We start from the raw sequence: 16170 nt of genomic DNA, 5'->3' as shown, positions 1-16170 counted from the left end.
CACAGACCAGTAACATAATTAAACTCAAAATATGCCATTATATTCTTTTGAAAATAAATGTTATTAGTCTTATAGTGTTTAGGACATGCCTAAAACAAATTAATAATGGATTTCTTTGTGATTAAAAAAAAAATGACATCGGTTCACATCTACCACTCCTAACCTTTCTGGCATGTGCATGGGAGATATAAAACACTTATCTCGACAAGAATGTGGTAAAGATGGGACCGTATGAATTGGGTTCTAAAAAACATTGGCAGATTTTTTTTTTTACAGGCAACATACTCTGAAGTCTGTTTGCAAAGGGTTGAATATACACTCCAATAAATACAGCACTAAAGTGAAAGGACCACTTTTGACCTTCACGTTATGATGCATGATTGATATTGTTTTCGCCCAATCACAAATTGACATTTACATATCTTAACCAATCAAACTGCATATGGAGCAGGAAGTAGGCTGTCCCCGATAGTTACGGTAGGTAGCTCGCTTTTGAAAGCTTTCTGTCTCAACCGGGCACCGAGGTAGAGGACGTTGGAGTCACTGAGAGGATCAGCAAATTTTATTTTGGGTATAAAATTAGACAACATGTTTTCCCGCATTGCAAGACCCACACTTTGCATTGTTAACAGAAGCTTAACCACCTCCTCACAGGTAAATAATAAGATTAATATATATTTTAAAAATATATATTTTTGTCAGCCAGAGAAATAGTAAACGTAACGTGACTAACGTTATCATTAGTTAGCATGGTTGCCATCTAGCTTGTCAGAATAGTTAGACAGCCAGCTAACTAGCTATGACTTGCAATGTCATAGATACACTTTGTACGAGTTGAGCCACCGCAGAATGGTTTATATTGTTTAAAACGAGTGATAGTTGCCGACCATATCGTATACGTTAGCTATAGCTTGCTGGCAAGGATGTGTGTACACGGTTGAAAGCTGGTGTACTGTATAAGGTCAACAAAAGTTTCCTTCACTTTTAAGGTCCGCAAGGCATGTGCTTTGTCAGTTATCATCTCTAGTTGGTCCTTCATGTCATGATGGTAGTGAACCACCTCTGGTGGCCCATTTCAAGTTTTTATGAATGATATTAGGATTATTTTTTGGGGGCTTTTTTTCAAATCCAGGTTTCAGCTAATGTATCCATATTTAACACACATGAGGCACAACAGTAGCCTGGTATTTAAGTCATGGTTAGCCCAGGTGATTATAAACTAAAACTACTGATAATATGCAATACAATCGCATTAAAAATATTTCCATGTTTCCTTTCTACACCCGTTTGAGCAAAACTGTGCAAGGTGTTTCATCAATCGTGTGTTTATTTTATCCTTGACACAATCTCAGTGTTAAATATGTTCCTTAAGGTTGGCATTGAAAAGGACACAATGGTATAATTCCAGAACCTTTTACATTGATCAAGAAGTAACCTTTTGAATATAATCCGTTACCATTATCTGTGAGCTTAAGTGTAAGGGTGGCTTACATTCTTTCTACAGTTTAATGAGCCTTGAATCGCCCACTCTGAAATACTGGCTTCTCAGGAAGTGGGTCTGAGTGGTTTATGGCCTACAAAATACAGATGTCATTTTCTGGTGAATGGTTCGTCTGTCCCCTCTTTGATATCAGCAAATGACAAGGATTTATTGTGCAAAGATACGTTGCAAAGTTCTACATGGAATTTGGACTATAACCCTTGATCTAATGGAACCCATCCTACAAAACCAAGAATGAGTGTCTCTCATTTAATCTTATTGCTGGTAATAGATGCACATCTGTATTCTAAAATACAGTTTGTGCTGGAAATCTTCAAAAACACAGAAGATATGTTGGTTCTGTGTGATTTTATGTCAGAAATACAGTTAGTAGCCAGGATTTCTAAAATGTGCAGAACAGTATCATTAACATAGATAGACAGTCATTGAAATTGTCTCCTCTCCCCTCAGAACAATGCAAAGGTGGCAGTGCTGGGTGCGTCTGGCGGTATTGGCCAGCCTCTCTCACTGCTCCTAAAGAACAGTCCTCTGGTGGGCGAACTGTCTCTCTTTGACATTGCCCACACACCTGGAGTGGCAGCTGACCTCAGCCACATCGAGACCAGGGCCCACGTCACTGGTAAGACACCTTCCTGCTGGACATCAGCTAAGCTACTACAGTCTTGATGCTGTATAGTGAAATGAGTGTGAAAATGTCTGTTTGGTTGATGTCATTTAACTATCATGATTCCTTCACTAGGTTATATGGGTCCAGACCAGTTGAACGCTGCACTGAAAGGCTGTGATGTCGTTGTCATCCCCGCTGGTGTCCCAAGAAAACCTGGTGAGTTCACCCAAGTTGACAATATGATTCATATTGAAGAACATCATGTAATGCTTTTCTTTCAATTGAGAAGTGCACACATTACATTTTAAAGTGAACTTCTTCCAGGCATGACCCGTGATGATCTGTTCAACACCAATGCCACCATCGTGGCCACACTGGCCGACGCCGTCGCCCGCAACTGCCCCGAGGCCATGATCTGCATCATCGCCAACCCTGTAAATACACCACTACCTCCTCTTCAGACACCTCACAGATTAACTCACCCTCCTGACGACTCACATTACTCTAGAGCAGCTCGGATGTCTAGAGTTAGAGGCCTTAGTGTTGGAGAAAAGCCATTTTGTGTTGTTGCCAAAGAGAATGTACTACTGACTTTCAGGAATAGAGGTCAAGGCTTTAATTTGGAAGGTAATTTATTTTCCATGCCAGCTCTGTTTAGTTCACTGAATGTGTTTCGATGCTTCAGTCAATATGCCCTTTAATGATACAATATCTTGTTTGAATGCATTTTAAATGGTAAATTCTTAAGTATACCAGTGATTGTGTAATGGTTGTGTACATAGGAACAGTTTTGTTTCCAATCCATAGGTCAACTCTACTATTCCCATCACATCAGAGGTCATGAAGAAGTATGGCGTCTACAACCCCAATAGAGTGTTTGGAGTCACAACATTGGACATCGTCAGAGCCAACGCTTTCGTTGCAGAGCTGAAAGTAATCCATCTTCAAGCTGCAGAGGATTGAGGACCTCACTCCTCATGCTCCCTATACACACACTCTATACCGTTGACACATCAGGAGTGATTTCAAAGTTCATAGGGATATCACCCTGAACGGAACAACGCTTGTTTTGTTTGTATCTTACAGATGTTTTTTGTTCAGAAGCAAATGCTTGTCACTTACTGTGGATGATTGGCAATGCTAGATGGCTGACTATTTTGTGTTTTGTGTTGTAGGGCCTTGACCCAGCACGTGTCAATGTACCAGTGATTGGAGGTCATGCAGGAAAGACTATTATTCCTCTCATCTCACAGGTAAGAATTAAGGGCCTTTTCACAGAAATAAAAATCCAATACCTGAATGATTGTCTTGCAATGCCATCAGTAGGCCTACATCTTAATCTAATTACAAAGATGACACACTTTTGCAATTCTCTACTGTTTCATGTAATTTCATTCTGTTGGTATTTGAGCTATCAGATATGCCACCCCCCTTTTGGAGACAAATGTGTTTATGGCTCCCTCTAGTGTGTAACATTTTATAGTGTGGATCAAAGCGAATGAGGGTTGTTCTACAGTAGGAGGCCTTGATTAGGTATTAGTCAGTGGCTTTAAGAAATTCCTCATTCATGGTCATTTAAAAATTCAGTTGGAAAAGTAAAAGTGTAAGGTTCTCACTGAACAATGCTTTCCCTGTGAATAACTATACACATCACATTTTTTTTTTTTTTCACCTTTATTTAACCAGGTAGGCCAGTTGAGAACAAGTTCTCATTTACAACTGCGACCTGGCCAAGATAAAGCAAAGCAGTGCAACACAAACAACAACAGAGTTACACATGGAATAAACAAACATACAGTCAATAATACAATAGAGAAAGTCTATATACAGTGTGTGCAAATGAGGTAGGATAAGGGGGGTGAGGCAATAAATAGGCCATAGTGGTGAAATTATTACAGTATGGCAAATTAAACACTGGGGTGATAGATGTGCAGAAGATGAGTGTGCAAGTAGCGATACTGGGGTGCAAAAGAGCAAAATAAATAACAATATGGTGATGAGGTAGTTGGATGGGCTATTTACAGATTGGCTATGTACAGGTGCAGTGATCTGTGAGCTGCCCTGACAGCTGGTGCTTAAGCTAGTGAGGGAGATATGAGTCTCCAGCTTCAGTGATTTTTGCAGTTCGTTCCAGTCATTGGCAACAGAGAACTGGAAGGAAAGGTGGCCGAAGGAGGAATTGGCTTTGAGGGTGACCAGTGAAATATACCTGCTGGAGCACGTGCTGCGGGTGGGTGCTGCTATGGTGACCAGTGAGCTGAGATAAGGCGATGGCTTTACCTAGCAACGACGTATAGATGACCTGGAGCCAGTGGGTTTGGCGACGGATATGAAGTGAGGCCAGCCAATGAGAGCATACAGGTCGCAGTGGTATGGGGCTTTGGTGACAAAATGGATGGCACTGTGATAGATTGCATCCAATTTGCTGAGTTGAGTGTTGGAGGCTATTTTGTAAATGACATCGCCGAAGTCAAGGATCGGTAGGATAGTCAGTTTTACTAGGGTATGTTTGGCAGCATGAGTGAAGGATGCTTTTGTTGCGAAATAGGAAGCCGATTCTAGATTTAATTTTGGATTGGAGATGCTTAATGTGAGTCTGGAAGGAGAGTTTACAGTCTAACCAGACACCTAGGTATTTGTAGTTGTTCACATATTCTAAGTCAGAATCGTCCAGAGTAGTGATGCTGGATGTGTGGGCAGCGATCGGTTGAAGAGCATGCATTTAGTTTTGCTTGCATTTTTGCATTGAAGCTCGTCTTGAGGTTAGTTAACACAGTGTCCAAAGAAGGGACCGAAGTATACAGAATGGTGTCGTCTGCGTAGAGGTGGATCAGAGAATCACCAGCAGCAAGAGCTACATCATTGATGTATACAGAATTGAACCCTGTGGCACCCCCATAGAGACTGCCAGAGGTCCGGACAACAGGCCCTCCGATTTGACACACTGAACTCTGTATTGATTTGATCTGTCACATGTGCCGAATACAACAGGTGTAGACCTTACAGTGAAATGCTTACCTACAAGCCCTTAACCAACAATGCAGTTAAGAAAAATACCCCCAAAAATATGAAATATAAGTAACAATTAAAGAGCCGCAGTAAAATAACTAGCGAGGCTATATACAGGGGGTACCGGTACAGAGTCAATGTGCGGGGCCACCGGTAAGGTTATTGAGGTAATATGTACATGTAGGTAGAGTTATTATAACATCCACACGTCTCTCTGTAGGCAACACCCAAAGTGGAGTTCCCAGCCGACCAGCTGTCTGCTCTGACTGCTAGGATCCAGGATGCTGGCACTGAGGTTGTGAAGGCCAAGGCTGGAGCAGGTAGGCAGTGTTTATTACCCTGAGGACTGACCAATGACTGTCTATATAATATATATACAGTGGGGAGAACAAGTATTTGATACACTGCCGATTTTGCAGGTTTTCCTACTTACAAAGCATGTAGAGGTCTGTAATTTTTATCATAGGTACACTTCAACTGTGAGAGACGGAATCTAAAACAAAAATCCAGAAAATCACATTGTATGATTTTTAAATAATTTATTTGCATTTTATTGCATGACATAAGTATTTGATCACCTACCAACCAGTAAGAATTCCGGCTCTCACAGACCTGTTAGTTTTTCTTTAAGAAGCCCTCCTGTTCTCCACTCATTACCTGTATTAACTGCACCTGTTTGAACTCGTTACCTGTATAAAAGACACCTGTCCACACACTCAATCAAACAGATTCCAACCTCCACAATGGCCAAGACCAGAGAGCTGTGTAAGGACATCAGGGATAAAATTGTAGACCTGCACAAGGCTGGGATGGGCTACAGGACAATAGGCAAGCAGCTTGGTGAGAAGGAAACAACTGTTGGCGCAATTATTAGAAAATGGAAGAAGTTCAAGATGACGGTCAATCACCCTCAGTCTGGGGCTCCATGCAAGATTTCACCTCGTGGGGCATCAATGATCATGAGGAAGAAGAGGGATCAGCCCAGAACTACACGGCAGGACCTGGTCAATGACCTGAAGAGAGCTGGGACCACAGTCTCAAAGAAAACCATTAGTAACACACTACGCCGTCATGGATTAAAATCCTGCAGCGCACGCAAGGTCCCCCTGCTTAAGCCAGTGCATGTCCAGGCCTGTCTGAAGTTTGCCAATGACCATCTGGATGATCCAGAGGAGGAATGGGAGAAGGTCATGTGGTCTGATGAGACAAAAATAGAGCTTTTTGGTCAAACTCCACTCGCCGTGTTTGGAGGAAGAAGAAGTATGAGTACAACCCCAAGAACACCATCCCAACCGTGAAGCATGGAGGTGGAAACATCATTCTTTGGGGATGCTTTTCTGCAAAGGGGACAGGACGACTGCACCGTATTGAGGGGAGGATGGATGGGGCCATGTATCGCGAGATCTTGGCCAACAACCTCCTTCCCTCAGTAAGAGCATTGAAGATGGGTCGTGGCTGGGTCTTCCAGCATGACAACGACACGAAGCACACAGCCATGGCAACTAAGGAGTGGCTCCGTAAGAAGCATCTCAAGGTCCTGGAGTGGCCTAGCCAGTCTCCAGACCTGAACCCAATAGAAAATCTTTGGAGGGAGCTGAAAGTCCGTATTGCCCAGCGACAGCCCCAAAACCTGAAGGATCTGGAGAAGATCTGTAAGGAGGAGTGGGCCAAAATCCCTGCTGCAGTGTGTGCAAACCTAGTCAAGAACTACAGGAAACGTATGATCTCTGTAATTGCAAACAAAGGTTTCTGTACCAAATATTAAGTTCTGCTTTTCTGATGTATCAAATACTTATGTCATGCAATAAAATGCTAATTAATTACTTAAAAATCATACAATGTGATTTTCTGGATTTTTGTTTTAGATTCCGTCTCTCATAGTTGAAGTGTACCTATGATAAAAATTACAGACCTCTACATGCTTTGTAAGTAGGAAAACCTGCAAAATCGGCAGTGTATCAAATACTTGTTCTCCCCACTGTATATATATATATATATATATCTATATATATATACTGCTCAAAAAAATAAAGGGAACACTTAAACAACACAATGTAACTCCAAGTCAATCACACTTCTGTGAAATCAAACTGTCCACTTAGGAAGCAACACTGATTGACAATAAATTCCACATGCTGTTGTGCAAATGGAATAGACAAAAGGTGGAAATTATAGGCAATTAGCAAGACACCCCCAATAAAGGAGTGGTTCTGCAGGTGGTGACCACAGACCACTTCTCAGTTCCTATGCTTCCTGGCTGATGTTTTGGTCACTTTTGAATGCTGGCGGTGCTTTCACTCTAGTGGTAGCATGAGACGGAGTCTACAACCCACACAAATGGCTCAGGTAGTGCAGCTCATCCAGGATGGCACATCAATGCGAGCTGTGGCAAGAAGGTTTGCTGTGTCTGTCAGCGTAGTGTCCAGAGCATGGAGGCGCTACCAGGAGACAGGACAGTACATCAGGAGACGTGGAGGAGGCCGTAGGAGGGCAACAACCCAGCAGCAGGACCGCTACCTCCGCCTTTGTGCAAGGAGGAGCACTGCCAGAGCCCTGCAAAATGACCTCCAGCAGGCCACAAATGTGCATGTGTCAGCATATGGTCTCACAAGGGGTCTGAGGATCTCATCTCGGTACCTAATGGCAGTCAGGCTACCTCTGGCGAGCACATGGAGGGCTGTGCGGCCCCACAAAGAAATGCCACCCCACACCATGACTGACCCACCGCCAAACCGGTCATGCTGGAGGATGTTGCAGGCAGCAGAACGTTCTCCACGGCGTCTCCAGACTCTGTCACGTCTGTCACATGTGCTCATGTGCTCAGTGTGAACCTGCTTTCATCTGTGAAGAGCACAGGGCGCCAGTGGCGAATTTGCCTAACTTGGTGTTCTCTGGCAAATGCCAAACGTCCTGCACGGTGTTGGGCTGTAAGCACAACCCCCACCTGTGGACGTCGGGCCCTCATACCACCCTCATGGAGTCTGTTTCTGACCGTTTGAGCAGACACATGCACATTTGTGGCCTGCTGGAGGTCATTTTGCAGGGCTCTGGCAGTGCTCCTCCTTGCACAAAGGCGGAGGTAGCGGTCCTGCTGCTGGGTTGTTGCCCTCCTACGGCCTCCTCTACGTCTCCTGATGTACTGGCCTGTCTCCTGGTAGCGCCTCCATGCTCTGGACACTACGCTGACAGACACAGCAAACCTTCTTGCCACAGCTCGCATTGATGTGCCATCCTGGATGAGCTGCACTACCTGAGCCACTTGTGTGGGTTGTAGACTCCGTCTCATGCTACCACTAGAGTGAAAGCACCGCCAGCATTCAAAAGTGACCAAAACATCAGCCAGGAAGCATAGGAACTGAGAAGTGGTCTGTGGTCACCACCTGCACAACCACTCCTTTATTAGGGGTGTCTTGCTAATTGTCTATATTTTCCACCTTTTGTCTATTCCATTTGCACAACAGCATGTGAAATGTATTGTCAATCAGTGTTGCTTCCTAAGTGGACAGTTTGATTTCACAGAAGTGTGATTGACTTGGAGTTACATTGTGTTGTTTAAGTGTTCCCTTTATTTTTTTGAGCAGTGTATATGAATGAATCAACAAAGCCATCGATCATGTGACACCATTCATTCCTATTTGAAGACTCCATAGCGCATTGAAGTCGGTTAAGATGGCATCTCATGGAAACAACATGCGCAGTTTGAGCTACTCCAGGAAGTGACGTTGCAGGCTAGCTCAGTGCTGCCCCCTCATTGATTAAATGCCAATTTATTCTTGCTCCGGAAATGTGATCCAGAGGCTCCGTACGGAGGGTTTGACACCATTGCGGAGCTTCCGGAGGGCAAAATAAGCAATGTACCACATCGCCGTGCGCCTCCCAAATTTTGTAACAATGCGGAGGGCTCCGTATAGCTCTGCATTGACATGATTGGTTGGCGGTAGGTGGGGGCGGGAGGTCCTGTATAAACATACTCACTTCCTTGACAACTATCTTCACAACAGATCTGCTCTGCGAAGCGCAGGAAGTATGAATTCCCTGACTTCTGCAGAGGCCTATCACAGTAAATGCTGTACAGCCACTGCAGATAATGGATTGACCATGCAGAGCCTTTAACTCAAGTTGAAGGTTGACCTGGCTACTTGTTGGCAACTAAATTATCTAAATTGTGTGATTCATAAAAATAAAATAAAAAATCAGTTCAGGGACATATTAGAAGCAGTTATTGGTACCATAATTTGTTTAAAAAATAATAATAATTGCGAAGATTGAGCACACTTCATTTTTTAAATTCACTATAATGGGGGGGGGGGGGATCCTGTGTTTGAACCACTCTGATTGAGCTCTAACTGGCTAACCTATTTGTGTTCAGGCTCTGCTACGTTGTCCATGGCCTACGCTGGGGCTAGGTTCACCTTCTCTGTCCTGGACGCCATGAACGGAAAGGAGGGAGTCGTAGAGTGCGCGTATGTAAGGTCAGAAGAGACCGAATGCAAATACTTCTCCACACCTCTCCTCCTTGGGGTAAGTCCTGCACCACCTTATTAACAGGTTTATAACTTGGAGACAGAAATTTAATATTTTGCTTATTAATGTATTAATGTTGTACTTAAAGCCCCATACTATGTAATTTTATTTTAAATCAATGCCTAATCACTTTTATTTTGTGAAAATCATTTTTAAATATATTTTTAATTGTTTATATCCCTGAACCTCTTTTGGCCCTTAATGCTCAGTCTGATCTTGTGGGCGTTAGGAAACAAATTTGAAGATATTTACATACACTGCCCTGATTGTCTGTTAGATGGTCTAGACCCCACCCGCTTACCCAGATGAACAGACATTAGTCTATTATAATCAAATCACATTATGGCATCATGATGTGGGTCAAAAGTTCCATCCTACCTGAACCAGCAGAAATTCCTGGCATTTTCACAATTTCTGTGTTATTTTGACATCGTAGTGTGGAAATAAATATATTTGTTATCGGAACATCACGTTTAACTGCACTGCCCCTTTCAAGTTCCTATTTGAATGACGGACACTTCTTTCTTGAATACAGTTCATAATCTGAAGTTGTAACCAGTAGGAATATTTTTGTTCTTTTAGAAACACGGAATTGAGAAGAACCTTGGACTGGGCAAGCTGTCAGCCTTTGAGGAGAATCTGGTGGCTGATGCCATTGGTGAGCTGAAGGGCTCCATCAAGAAGGGCGAGGATTTTGTTGCTAATATGAAGTGAACAGGGTTTGAAACTCTCAACCTGTGGTTATTTATATTGTCCAGTCACATAAATGGTGCCAGGCCTGTCCAAAATCAAAGTTTCATCATGCCTGACAAAGCAATAGTTTGTTACTGATCAGAAATATTTACTCAAACAAACAGTTGACCTCACCATCTTGAGCTGGATCAATGTAGGTTTGAGAGGGATCTCTGAGAGAATCATGACCGACAGTATATTTTGTATGGCACTTATGTTTGCAATTTGGAATGTCAAAGTAGGCTCCACGTAACTATGCATGGAATTATTTGTGTATTATTGTATTTTGTCTTAGCCCATCAACTCAACTATTGTGGCTTCTTTTAAATGTATAAAGAAATCTCAACCCCATTTGCGTTTTGTATTTTAATATTTTAGGGGAAGGGGTCCATGGAAATGTCAATCAGTATTCCAAATGTATTACCTTGAGTCTGTCAATGATATTCAGTTATACATTTTAATTTGGACATCAAAATGTGTAACAAGTGGCATCCAGCTGCAAAAAAAAATTCAAACGCCAAAGGACATTGAACATGTTTTAGAATTCATTTGCATCTGTTGAGCTATGGGGAAAGTGTGGTCGTGAAATGGAATATTTGGAATGAGCTCATTATTACCTTGTAACCAAGGAGTACCACAGCAAAATCACACTACAAAACAGACTCTTGCTAGCTAGAGCTAAAATATGCAGATATATTTCAGGTTAATTTTGACTAACCTTTGCATATCTATGGTTGGTTGCGGTAGCTGATTACCATCTGAGATCAATACCTTTTCAAGCATTTTACACAAAATTAAACTAGCTAACTACAGTTGAAGTCGGAAGTTTACATACATCTTAGCCAAATACATGTAAACCGTTTTTTACAATTCCTGACATTTTAATCCTAGTAAAAATTCCCTGTCTTAGGTCAGTTAGGATCACCACTTTATTTTAAGAATGTGAAATGTCAGAATAACAGTAGTGATTTATTTCAGCTTCTATTTCTTTCATCACATTCCAAGTGGGTCAGAAGTTTACATACTAATTGAGTGTATTTGGTAGCATTGCCTTTAAATAGTTTAACATGGGTCAAACGTTTTGTGTAGCTTCCCACAATAAGTTGGGTGAATTTTGGCCCATTCCTCCTGACAGAGCTGGTGTAACTGAGTCAGGTTTGTAGGCCTTGCTCGCACACGCTTTTTCAGTTCTGCCCACAGATTTCTATAGGATTGAGGTCGGCTTTGTGATGGCCACTCCATTACCTTGACTTTGTTGTCCTTAAGCCATTTTGGCACAACTTTGGAAGTATGCTTGGAGTCATTGTCCATTTGGAACACCCATTTGCAACCAAGCTTTAACTTCCTGACTGATGTCTTGAGATGTTGCTTCAATATATCCACATAATTTTCCTGCCTCATGATGCCATCTATTTTGTGAAGTGCACCAGTCCCAGCCACCACGTGCTTCATAGTTGGGATGGTGTTCTTTGGCTTGCAAGCATCCCTCTTTTTCCTCCAAACATATTGATGGTCATTATAGCCAAACAGTTCTATTTTTGTTTCATCAGACCAGAGGACATTTCTCCAAGAAGTATGATCTTTGTCCTCATGTGCAGTTGCAAACCGTAGTCTGGCTTTTTTATGGCGGTTTTGGAGCAGTGGCTTCTTCCTTGCTGAGCGGCCTTTCAGGTTATGTCGATATAGGACTTGTTTTACTGTGGATATAGATACTTTTGTACCTGTTTCATCCAGCATCTTCACAAGGTCCTTTGCTGTTCTGGGATTGATATGCACTTTTAGCACAAACGTTCGTTCATCTCTAGGAGACAGAATGCGTCTCCTTCCTGAGCAGTATGACGGCTGCGTGGTCCCATGGTGTTTATACTTGCGTACTATTGTTTGTACAGATGAACGTGGTACCTTCAGGCGTTTGGAAATTGCTCCCAAGGATGAACCAGACTTGTGGAGGTCTACAATTTATTTGATTTTTTCTGAGGTCTTGGCTGATTTCTTTTTGATTTTCCCATGATGTCAGGCAAAGAGGCACTGAGTTAAAGGTAGGCTTTGAAATACATCCACAGTTACACCTCCAATTGACTCAAATGATGTAAATTAGCCTATCAGAAGTTTCTAAAGCCATGACATCATTCTCTGGAATTTTCCAAGCTGTTTAAAGGCACTGTCAACTTAGTGTATGTAAACTTCTGACCCACTAGAATTGTGATACAGTGAATTATAAGTGAAATAATCTGTAAACAATTGTTGGAAAAATGACTTGTCATGCACAAAGTAGATGTCCTAACCGACTTGCCAAAACTATAGTTTGTTAACAAGAAATTTGTGGAGTGGTTGAAAAACAAGTTCTTATGACTCCAACCCAAGTGTATGTAAACTTCCAACTTCAACTGTATGTGTTCATTGCAGGTTCATTGTCATGATGTTACTTAAACAACATGAAATAAGTGGAACCAGGTGCAGGCTGAGGCAAAATATGGTATTTACTATAATACTTTCAAATTAATCTTTTACCTCATCATGACTACTCTGCTTGAAGTGTCCATTGTTATTGCTCAAAATAATGTCTACCTGGATTCATCATGCCAAGAATCAAAGCATCAAGCCCTTCAAGTCTAGCGAAGACGAGTACCTGTCAATAATTTATAAACTCAGCAAAAAAAGAAACGTCCTCGTACTGTCAACTGCCTTTATTTTCAGCAAACTTAACGTGTAAGTATTTGTATGAACATAAGATTCAACAACTGAGACATAAATTGAACAAGTTCCACAGACATGTGACTAACAGAAATTGAATAATGTGTGCCTGAACAAAGGGGAAGCTACAGAAATGCACTTATTAATGTCTACATTAGTTTTTGCCACGTTTATTATACACCTTAATGCATACTTTATATTATGTGAGCTAAACAAAGAAAACATATATACAAACATTTTCCTTCAAGTATAATTTTTTAGATTACTAATGTTACTGTCCTCACTCCTATGAAAAAATACTTAATGTAATTTTGAAACATTTAATGTAAATACTGGAGAATTCCATTCATTCCTATGGAGGACTGCTCCTACTAGGGAGTGCCAATAATGAAGACCTGCGGCTTCAAAGCCTTTCTATGGCCAATACATAGCATCAGCAATCCAGGGTTTATGTACAGCTTTTATGTACAGCTTTCTACCTGTGTGCGATGGAGGATTCAGCAGAATGGTTGAGAGACTTGTACGATATTGACTGAACAATGTGGATGCGCTCGAGACTGGCACAGTTCTCTGTTCCCACGCCAATCATTTCACAACGAGGGGTGGGAGCGAAAATTCAGAGAATTACGGGATGGTGTGACGGGTCCAGTTGCCAACAACTGGTGCCACCTGGTTTTCGTGTCTCTATGGGTGTTACGTTTGTAAATTTGGCCCAACCTGCCACTTTCCTTGCCCGGGACGACATCTCAAATATAATCAGTTGATGAAAGCAGATATACACTGAGTATACCAAACATTAGGAACCCCTTCCTAGTATTGAGTTCCACCCCCCCACAGAGGCAATTTAGATTAGAAGGAATCCAAGAGAGTACATACATATTTAATGTATGTGTTATTTTATTTCAGTAGGATGGAGAAGAAATGGAATACCTGGAATATTACTCAAAGCTATTCTCAATATTGCTATACAGCATAGGGCATGCTGCACACTAGGCAGCAGTGCACACTTGTTATGTTTGGACAAATGAGCTGCTCATTGTGTATTACAGTGCATTGACAAAGTAGATGCATTAAAGTTGTCAAGAAAAGGAAGCATGGATAGATCATGCTGGTCCCCGTTGCTCTGCTGAGTCACACTCTGTGACACAGCTTCTGTCACCTACGTCACTGCTCCATACTAGGTGCTGGTGTAATGAATGACTTATGCAACTGAATCATTGCTGGCCTGTCCTCTCCAAGGATGGCTTTTAACCAAAGGCATGTAACATCTCACTCTCCTGGCTCACCAGGTTTATACAATAAAGTCCCAAAGGGACAGAGTGGAAGGACAGGAAGAACGGTGGACTGTGGTTGTCGTTTTGTCATAGAATAGAGACACATATTTATATTGGGAGCAACCCCTAGCGTAACCTCTATGCTTTCTGCTGATGAGAGATGATCATTCATTCCCCAATGTTTTTATTTTTTTAAGTTGACTAAGAATATGAATTGTGACAGGCAATAACATGGCAAGCATAAACCTAATTGGTATTTATTCATAAGATCTATCATAGATGTTAAATACTTCAGCTAAAAATGAAACACAGAAACCTTTTTTTTAAAGTATGGGGAGTGGTGTATCAGAAAACCAGTCAGTATCTGGTGTGACCACGATTTGCCTCATGCTGCACGACACATAGAGTTGATCAGGCTGTTGATTGTGGCCTGTGGAATGTTGTCCCAATCTTTTCAATGGTTGTGTGAAGTTGCTGGATATTGGCAAAAACTGGAACATGCAGTTGTACACGTTGATCTAGAGCATCCCAAACATCCTCAATGGGTGACATGTCTGGTGAGTATGCAGGCCATGGTAGAACTGGGACATTTTCAGCTTCCAGGAATTGTGCATAGATCCTTGCAACATGGGGCCATGCAACATGAAACATGAGGATCTCGTCACGGTATCTCTCTGCATTCAAATTGCCATCGATAAAATGCAATTGTGTTCGTTGTCTGTAGTTTATGCCTGCCAATAACATAACCCGACCGCCACCATGGGGCACTCTGTTCAGAGCGTTAACATCAGCAAACCGCTTGCTCATACAACACTATACGTGCTGTCTGCCATCTACCCAGTACAGTTGAAACTGGGATTCATCTGTGAAGAGCACACTTCTCAGCATGCCAGTGGCCATCGAAGGTGAGCATTTTCCCACAAGTCGGTTACGACGCCGAATTGCAGCCAGGTCAAGACGCTGGTGAGTACGACGAGCATGCAGATGAGCTTTCCTGAGACAGTTTCTGACAGTGTGCAGAAATGATTTGGTTGTGCTAACCCACAGTTTCATCAGGTGTTTACACCTGGTCAGCGGTTGTGATGCTGGTTGGACGTACTGCCAATGACAATGGGTGCAGCTTATGGTAGAGAAATTAACATACAATTCTCTGGCAACAGCTCTGGTGGACATTCCTGCAGTCAGCATGCCAATTGCATGCTCCCTCAAAACATCTATGGCATTGTGTTGTGTGACAAAACTGCACATTTTAGTGGCCTTTTATTTTGAAATATTTTTTTTAGCTTTATTTAACTAGGCAAGTCAGTTAAGAACAAATTCTTATTTTCAATGACAGCCTAGGAACAGTGGGTTAACTGCCTTGTTCAGGGTCAGAACGGCAGATTTTTACCTTGTCAGCTCGGGGATTCGATCTTGCAACCTTTCAGTTACTAGTCCAACGCTCTAACCACTAGGTTACCTGCCGCCCCAGGACAAGGTGCACCTGTGTAATGATCATGCTGTTTAATCAGCTTCTTGATATGCCATACCTGGATGGATTATCTTGGCAAAGGAGAAATGCACACTAACAGGGATGTAAACAAATTTGTGCACAAAATTTGAGAGAAATAAACTTTCTGTGCATATGGAAGTTTTCTGGGATCTTTTATTTCAGCTCATGAAACATGGGACCAAAACTTTACATGTTGAGTTTTATATTTTTGTTCAGTTTATATAAATTGTGCTTCATTCCTATAGTTGAAACCAGGAGTAATCCGTGAAGGGCACATTTCTCCAGCATGCCAGAGCCGTCGAAGGTGAGCATTTGCCCACTGAAGTCAGTTACGACG

General features: G+C 42.1%; 1 protein-coding gene across 1 annotated transcript; it reads left to right on the top strand.

Moving 5' to 3' along the window:
- The first annotated feature begins 470 nt into the window (after positions 1–470).
- LOC139531619 (malate dehydrogenase, mitochondrial-like) lies at positions 471–10724 on the top strand. The gene is made up of 9 exons (XM_071328238.1): positions 471–654; positions 1952–2120; positions 2241–2324; positions 2433–2542; positions 2916–3041; positions 3284–3361; positions 5338–5437; positions 9487–9638; positions 10224–10724. Exons 1-9 carry the CDS (start codon positions 589–591, stop codon positions 10353–10355), a joined length of 1017 nt encoding a protein of 338 aa, XP_071184339.1. The 5' UTR covers positions 471–588; the 3' UTR covers positions 10356–10724.
- The last annotated feature ends 5446 nt before the right edge of the window (positions 10725–16170 follow it).

Source organism: Salvelinus alpinus, chromosome 1, assembly GCF_045679555.1.
Source record: "Salvelinus alpinus chromosome 1, SLU_Salpinus.1, whole genome shotgun sequence".
Taxonomy (NCBI): domain Eukaryota; kingdom Metazoa; phylum Chordata; class Actinopteri; order Salmoniformes; family Salmonidae; genus Salvelinus; species Salvelinus alpinus.
Note: the sequence above shows the minus strand (reverse complement) of the source record. Positions and strands in the feature narration are given on the sequence as shown.

Coding starts and splice junctions, on each gene's coding strand:
- LOC139531619 (XM_071328238.1), top strand. CDS start 589: ATGTTTTCCCGCATTGCAAGACCCACACTTTGCATTGTTAACAGAAGC. Junction 2,325..2,432: donor TGGTGTCCCAAGAAAACCTG/GTGAGTTCACCC, acceptor AACTTCTTCCAG/GCATGACCCGTGATGATCTG. Junction 3,042..3,283: donor CTTTCGTTGCAGAGCTGAAA/GTAATCCATCTT, acceptor TTTGTGTTGTAG/GGCCTTGACCCAGCACGTGT.